The sequence below is a fragment of the Mesitornis unicolor genome, unplaced genomic scaffold (assembly GCF_000695765.1).
Source record: "Mesitornis unicolor isolate BGI_N332 unplaced genomic scaffold, ASM69576v1 scaffold5903, whole genome shotgun sequence".
Lineage (NCBI taxonomy): Eukaryota > Metazoa > Chordata > Aves > Mesitornithiformes > Mesitornithidae > Mesitornis > Mesitornis unicolor.
In genome coordinates this window covers 40,209-48,164 of record NW_010173857.1, presented here as the reverse complement: position 1 = coordinate 48,164, position 7,956 = coordinate 40,209, and the positions used below count along the sequence as shown (strand labels likewise).

General features: G+C 49.8%; 1 protein-coding gene across 1 annotated transcript in view; it reads left to right on the top strand.

The window, feature by feature from the left end:
- The first annotated feature begins 17 nt into the window (after positions 1-17).
- Positions 18-7,956, top strand: part of ABCD4 (ATP-binding cassette, sub-family D (ALD), member 4) — a 14,621-nt gene continuing 6,682 nt past the window's right edge. The window contains exons 1-7 of the mRNA XM_010180852.1: positions 18-51; positions 177-304; positions 675-814; positions 3,914-4,030; positions 4,316-4,441; positions 5,305-5,355; positions 7,544-7,638. Coding sequence (XP_010179154.1) covers positions 18-51; positions 177-304; positions 675-814; positions 3,914-4,030; positions 4,316-4,441; positions 5,305-5,355; positions 7,544-7,638 — 691 coding nt within the window. The remainder of the gene's footprint in view (positions 52-176; positions 305-674; positions 815-3,913; positions 4,031-4,315; positions 4,442-5,304; positions 5,356-7,543; positions 7,639-7,956) is intronic.

The following is a 7,956-nucleotide window of genomic DNA, read 5'->3' as shown; positions in this document are numbered from 1 at the left end:
CCTCTCCGAGTGCCTTGATGTTCCTGACGCTGCTCTGCGTCGCCTTGCTGGGTGAGCCTGGGGTGGTGGGGATGGGTCTGCACCCCCACCTCTGCTCCCCGTTCCCCCGTGCTCCCCTCCTTTGCCGTGCCACTGCTGTCCTTCATTTCCTTCCCGTGCTTGCCTCTTCCTTCCAGAGCAGCTGGTTATTTACCAGGTCGGTGTCATCCCCAGCCAGTACTACGAGGTCCTGGGGAACAAGGACTTCTCCGGGTTCCAAACTCTGACTGCTGTTGCCCTGACCCTGATCGTAGTGAACTCCACGGTAAGGCAAGCCAGAGGTGCCTGTGTCTTGGGAGTGGAGGGGAGGGGAAGGCTGCCCATGGCTGCTGCCATCATCTTGGTGACAAAGGATCTAGATCTGCCCTTACCCTGTTAGGTAGCTACATGTGGGATGGATCGCTGATCGTTGATACAAGCTGCTAGTTTTTATTTCGTCCCTGGAGGTATTTAAAGGATGTGTAGATGTGGTGCTTAGGGACGTAGTTTAGCGGTGGTGTTGGCAGTGCTAAGTTAGCAGCTGGACTTGGTGATCTTAAAGATCTTTTCCAACCCAAGCAATTCTTTGATTCTGTGATTCTGGGAAATGCTTGTACTTCTCACTCTTCCTGTGTGTCTCTTTGCCCTCATTCCAGCTAAAAAGCTTCGACCAGTTTATCTGCAACATGATGTACGTGAGCTGGAGGAAGTCCCTCACCGAATACCTCCACAGCTGCTACTTCCAGGGCCAGGTCTACTACAGCCTTCACGTGCTGCGCGAGGACATCGATAACCCGTAGGCTGCCTAAGGCTTCTCCCAGCTTCTTGCTTGGCTTCTCGTGGGCTGCTCCATGCCTTTTCCTGACTTCTTTGTGTCTCTGGGTATGGGCTTGAGCCCTAGAAGCTTTTGCCATCTAGGCGCCTCATCTGCCCTGGGTGGGAGGTGGTACCTGTTGCTGGGAACTCCTGTGACTGCTGGCCGTGGTGGGTTTAGAGGTAGGATGTTTCTGTTGCAAGGAAAACGGAGGCCTGGCAGAACAGAAATCAGGTGCAGCTATAAAACACATTGTCTGCAAACTCAACCCTTGACACTTGGTGTGACGGTGCAAAGGGTCCAGCTGGAGTCAGAGAGCACTGCCTCGCCTTGCCTTCATGCAGCCGGTGTATGAGACAGTCTCTTGTTCTGTTTGAACTTCAGCCGCCAAAGTCTCCAGCTGAACACAGTATTGTTTAGTTGGGCTTTTAGTGGTTTTGATAACCCATGGGAGCCATGTCCAGGAAGGGCTTTGTTTTGCACTATATGAGGACTGCATTTCCCCTTTCCTGTTCCTAGGAAAGAAGTGTCAGGACTGACTTGATATATGAGAGAAGGAGGAGCATTCACTCCCTCCTTGCTTATCCCAGCCCACCTTGAGATCCCCTTCCAGTTCGCTTCATGCACTGCCCTGCTTACTGCAGAGCTGCTGATCTACCTGGGCTGTGCCGTGAAGGTGGAACGCCTCTTTGCCTCACAACTGCCTGCTGATCCTGGCCTTCCAGCCTGTCCTTGCACACAGGACACTGCTGTCATAGTTACGCACTTTGAAGAGTTAAAGATCCTACATTAGACATCATGTGAGAAGTAGAGGCTTTTTTCCACCTCCATAGTTTAACAGAGTTATTATTAAATACTTGCTGAAAAACTAGAAACCAGGGGATAACCTTTTCCAAATTGTGTGGCTTTATACAGTTGTTTTGAGACACCAAGCTCTTCTCCCCTGGAAGGGGCACCCCTGCTCTAGTCACTGCACTGCGCCAGAGGAGACCAAGCCCAGGGTCCCTGTGAGAAATGGCTGTCTTGCAGGGCCTCCTTGTTGCTGATAGTGGTGACCTGAAGGAACTGAAGCAGCCTCTGTGCTTCTACTGCCCAGTGTTCCTGGCTGCCTGTCCTTGCCCCTTCGTTGCACAGCGTGGTGGTCTGTGTGGCTGCACAGTGAAACCGTGCTGGGTATCTCAGATGGCTTTTTGTCTGTATCGTTTTTCAGCCAGACCCACTCCCTGGATGCTTCTGCTGGCCCAGTGCTAGGAGACAGCCCAAGGAAGAGCAGCCAGCTGTGTGCAGGAGGAGCAGCAAGCAGGGAGAGGGCGTGAGGCAATCAGCTCTGCTGCCAAACAAAATCACAGCTTCATGATGCTGATGCACTTTGTTGCTGCTGTCGGGGTTACTCCTACCCTCATTAAATGTTCATTTCTGATAGTGTTTTGCCGCGGTATGGAGTTACAAGGAGAAGTTAAAGAGCCATGCCTGTCACTTCCCAGGCAGTGTAGCATGTTGTCCATGGCCAGAAGCTCTTGCATGCCTGTCTCTTCCTTTGGAGGTGGGTGGGAAAGGAGAGGACAGAGGCCCCTCACCACATGACTGTCCTGCTCAGGTTTATTTTTAACCAGGGCATGTGTTCACATTGTGCAGTGAAATGTATGAGATAACAGGGTCAGTCTGCTCCGCAGCAATAGAGCCAGCTCTCCTGACCTTAGCAGACCAAATGTGTGGGATTGCTGCAGAGCACTTTTTGTTACCACCTTGCTTCTGCTCAAACATCCAATCTTGTTCAGTGTCATTTTTGGTGCAACTACAAAAATTCTCTTTATCTTGCAATTCCTTGATGAGAACGTTTTCCCTGCACCGGATACTAAGGGAATGAACTCAAGCAACAAAGTGACCTCCCATTATGCAGGACAAAGCAAACTGAGTGTTAGATACAGGGTGTCATCCATCTAGAAGGAATGAAGAGTGGGTTCTGAGTGGCATACAAACACTTGTGGCTCCTAGCAGGGCGTCTGAGTTGGTGTTTATATGTTATCATTTCATGTTGCTTAATGGCCCGTAAAAAGCAATATCCTGCCATGAATCTATAGTGACTTAAATTATAACTGTATGGGAACAATTGCAGTCTGAGGAAAAGGAAAAATTATGACTGTGAGGTCAGTCAGAGTGAGAGCTGCCCCAGAGTTAAATCCAGTGCTGTTTCAGGGCTGCAAAAGCATTGAGAGGTGAATGTCCTTGTGATTGTATCTGCACTGATGGCTAAGCAGGAGTCCAGCCTTGCTCTTCATTCTGGACTCCAGCATTCACGGTCATGGCCTTTCCATCTGCACTCAGGGCATCAGAATGAAGCCCCCGCCCACGTGTTCTGGACAGATGAGGTGACAGGGGAGTAAATATGCTGAAATCCTTTCTAGTTACCCTAGGTGCAACTCCTGCTCAGCAGTGAGACAGATGTGACTTGAGGATCTGTCGCCTGTCTGCCTGGTGCTGATGTGGTGAGGAGGCTTGGTGCACTGCTCCCTACTCTTGTGGGATGGGGTGGGTGGAAGCGCTTTATTCCTTGCAGCAAAGGGACCAGAGGGCACTCCATACAGAGCAAAGAGAAGTGTGTGCAAATATCCAGCAGCTGGCAAAGGTCTGGTCTGTGCCCTAGCCAGTCCTGGTAGCTCTGGTGCCCAAGATGCAGCACCAGTACTGAGGGCTTCAGGGAGAGTCTACTTTTTGGTAGTGCAGGGAGGGTCCAGAGAAAGGAGTGAAGGACATGGAAGCAGACACGTTTAGCACAGAGTTGGACAATGCTGTTGAAAGTGGAACATGGGATCAATACAGGGAACAGAGTGAAAGTAACAGCAGGAGCTGTTCTTCCTGCGTGCCAGGAAGGCCCTTGGGTGGGTCCTGCTGGGCCATGGAAATTGTCTCCTGTGGGGGAACAGGAGTCACAGCTGCAGGTCTCTCCCAGGCAAGGTTGTTTACGTGCACCCAGTCCTAAGTTCAGGCAATGAAACAGCCTGGTTTGTGGCCTGTTAGGGAGTTAGTACTGGTTCTTGCTCCTGGGCTTTAACAGTGTCGGTGTCTCTTTGTGTTGAGCAGGGACCAGCGCATCAGCCAGGATGTGGAGAGGTTCTGCAGGCAGCTCAGCTCCATGGCCAGCAAGCTCATCATCTCACCCTTCACACTGACCTACTACACATACCAGTGCTTCCACAGGTAAGGACACATCCTGGCCTTGCTTTCACACCTCTTTTCTGTGCTCTTTTGGAGCCTGGCACCCACATTACAACTACCTCAATGGACTCTTGTACATGTGGGTGAGTGGCCTCTGCACTCCAAGGGGAATTCTGCCTTGGAAATGTTGGGGTTTGCAGTGCTGGCCCTCAAACCTCTGCAAAGGTCAAGAAAGGTGACAGCTGAGGGCTCTGACTGCTTATGTCTGAGGGTGTTGGGGTATGCTTTTGCTTGGATTACTAGCTGAACTTCTTTCTCCTCCTCTAGCACAGGCTGGCTAGGCCCCGTGAGCATCTTTGGGTATTTCGTCATCGGGACGATCGTCAACAAGATATTGATGACCCCAATTGTGTCTAAACTTGTGCAGCAGGAAAAACTGGAGGGTGATTTCAGGTGATTCCCAGCAGAGCAGCACTTTCACTGCCTCCTGGCAGCTCCTGCTAAAGCTGCAGTTTTGTCCCCATTCAGTGCTCTGTACGTGGCTACTTCTCTTGTCCGGGACTTTCCTCATACTCAGAGAATCCTACCTGTACGATGCTCCCCCAAAGTCAGTGTACTGAGCCCTCACTACCTCTTTCACTCTCCTGTGTCATGGTAGACAGCACCCTTGGTTTCAGTCTCCAGGATGCTTGCCTGGTCATTGCTGTTGTTGGTGCTCTGCTCATGCATTGGATGTGTTGAAGAAAACTGCATATGGAGATTCTTTGGGTGCAGATGCCAGTTCAATGAACTGCATCTGCTGACAGAAATCAGGTTTCTGCTTCACCACCACCTTCATGAAGCCTCCAAAACAGCACAGTCTTTCCATGTGCTCTGTAACTCATCTCCTTCCCTTCCCCTGCAAGGTTGGCTGGGTGTGTGGCAGGGGCTTTGCAGCTTTCCCTGGGGCTCAGGGCATCCAGGGACAGCAGCAGAAGCTGGAGTGGCAGGGGGAGCCCAACCAGGGCAGATGGTTGTGATGATTCCATGTGGTGGAGATGTTGGGCTAGCAAACAGGAGGCCCAAGGGTTGAGAAGATGTGCATAGAGAGCAGGATACCAAACAAATGTGCCACTGTGCTGGCCCAGAATGATGTAACCTTGTGCTAAGCCTTGGTCTCTGGTGCCTTTTTGAGCCTATTGAGTATTTCTGTCAAGAGATGCCTCAGATCAGTGCTCTGACAGATGCAAGATGAGATTCCTGTAGTGAGGATGTTGGCTCTGTAATTCACTGAACATTTGTGCACAATCCTGATGATGTTTTTTTGGGTCGTCCAGGTTCAAGCACATGCAGATCCGTATCAATGCGGAACCAGCTGCTTTCTACAGGTTAGTAACATTCATTTCTTTATATCCTCGTAAGGATCCTCCCAGCTCAGGACATCCCTGTTGCATCCATGTATCCCAGAGGAGTCCAAGTCCTGTTGCCGCAGCCAGAGCTTTCTGTCCCCTCTGTCCTGCTGCAGCCTTGTACAGCCCTGATGCTCTGTTCTCCTTTGCATTCTCAGCTGCCATGGAGTATTTCTGCAGACGGAGACAACTATTTTTTTCCCTGCCTCCCTTCTAACATCCCCAGGGGCCTGATACAGATTCAGTGCTGGCTTAAAGACCATTGCTGATGTTTTGCCAGGTCCTTACCTGGAAGATTGCTGAAGGTCTCACAGCATCTTGTCAGGGTGTTCCCCTGGGGAATTGTTGCGGGTTGCTTCTGGCCCCATCCTGCTGCTGCTGCTAACCTGCATGTCTTCTGTGGGTGTGCTGGCTGCTGCCTGGCCTCCTCACCACTACTTGCTCCTCTTGGTGAGTGCCCTGACCCTCCCAGCACTGTTCTGTTGCTTTCTGAATTTGCTCAGTGCCATCTGCCCCAGTGCTAAGCATGCAGGAGCCCGGCAGCACCTCCCTGCTCAGTGATGCCCTGAAGTCTGTTGAGCCCCTGTGTGGAGCCTTTAAGGTGTTTCACACCTGGCTACAACCCAGGAAAAGTGCCACGATTTTGCTGTAGCTTGTGTTGGGGTGCATGGTTGGTCGCAGGAGGTCATTGCTCCTCTCTTGTCACGTGTCTACCTTTGCCCTGCGTGTTGTGAAATCGCGCTTCTTCCAGGAATTTAAGCAAGCAGCAACTGTCCTGTCTCTGGTCTTCCCTGCCTGTGATCTGTATTGGACTCCTTCGCGCTGTAATGACTGAGCATTTCAAGTACTGTGGTGCTGTCCCCAGGGTGGTTTGATTCAGAATCACTGATTTAATAAAGAATAGTATTGACAGGCATGAAACTCTGATTTAAAGAACGGAAATCAATCGCTGTTTGCATTGGCGAGTTTGAGTTATTTCTTTGTGAACGGTTTGATTTTTATTGGTTGATTATAATTTTTGTTAATAGCAGAGATACTCTAATTATGTGGCCTTATTTAAGCCGCAGTACTTTTCCTCAAAATTTCAAAGGTTTTTTTATTCTATTACTAAGTAGAAAATGGAAAGTAAATTATTATACCAGAAAACAAAGTGTCTAACTTCAATACAGTCTGTTAGTAGAAAAGCTTCACTTGATGGGAAACTAGAATTTAATTGAATTGCACGAAACCAGGCATTTTCATTGTATGAATCTTAATTAAAAATAAAAGAATGTTTTAAAAGGTTGCATTCCTAGAATCCTGCAAGAGGAGGAGCACATGGTGAGTGGCTGGCTTTGATTGCTGGACTTCTCTGGTTTGTAGAAGCTGTTAGGTCTTGTCCTCTTGCACCTGCCTGACCATTGTTTTGGTAAAGGAGGAAACAAAATCTGAGCACTGTCACCTTTTTACTTTTTTGGTTTCTAAGCCTTTGGCAAACTTGCTTTAAAAGTGAACTGAGTGGGAGGAAAAGACGTAACTAATACAGAAATCTCTCCTCATCTGCAAAAGAAATAATAACTGTTCACTGGTGCCGATTTCTCCTCTAACTCCTCATGTCCAAGGCTTTGTCTTTTCTGAATACTCAGCAGCAAAGATTGCAGCTCAGTAGTTGCCTGAGATGGGTTGAAGGGCAGTAATGCCAAATTGAATTCTAACTGGATATATTTTTGAGAAAGAAAATTTATTTTTCTAAGAACTGAGACTCTTCAAAAATCTTAATTTGTTTTTTTTTTTGTGCAGCTTCTGGCCCTGTCTGCTTGGGCCCCAGTGACTGCCCCATTGCATGGGCCATGGTGGGAGTGTGGGTGTGTGCTGGGCACAAGCCTGTGTTGAGTGGCCGGTGGGAGTCTGGAGCCAGACGTGGAGCTCTGTCTGCCTTTTGCCACCTGAGGGCAGCCCAGCCCTTGTGAAGAAGCAGATTTGCAGGGCTCCTTGTTTCAGCCAGAGTTTCTTGATGAAACTCTTCAGGAAGGCGCTCTTGGCTGTTCAGTTCCTGCTCAAAAGCAGAGCTTGTTATGTGGAGGATAAGGTGCCAGACCCTTTCCAAGCCTCATCCCTAAAGCCTGTGCTTTGTCCTCATTGTGGTGCTTTCAGGATGTCTGTGGCATGTTGCAATCTTATTTTACAGAGCCGGGCGAGTAGAGCACATGCGCACGGACCGGAGGCTGCAGAGCCTGCTGCAGACCCAGCGGGAGCTGATAGGCAAGGAGCTGTGGCTATACAGTGAGTGGGGAATTTGGGGTGTGAAGTGGGGTGTGTGGGGGCTCCATTGCAGTCACCCACAGGCTTGGGAACCCTATTGCTAGAGCAGCAGTGCTGGGTTTTCCACTCCTACCTCTTGCTGGTGCATGAAAGCCCTGAGGGTGAGCACAGGGTGCCTCCTGCGGTCCTAAATGGGAATTCTGCTGTGAAAAAGCCTTGTAGAGAGCAAAGTTGAGGAGGACTCAGCTAAGTCAGAGAACGCAAGTCTCAAAAGGAGAGTTTGCAGGAATCTCTGCTTTCTGTGGGGCAGGTGTTCAGTGGCCAGGAAGAGAGGAAAGG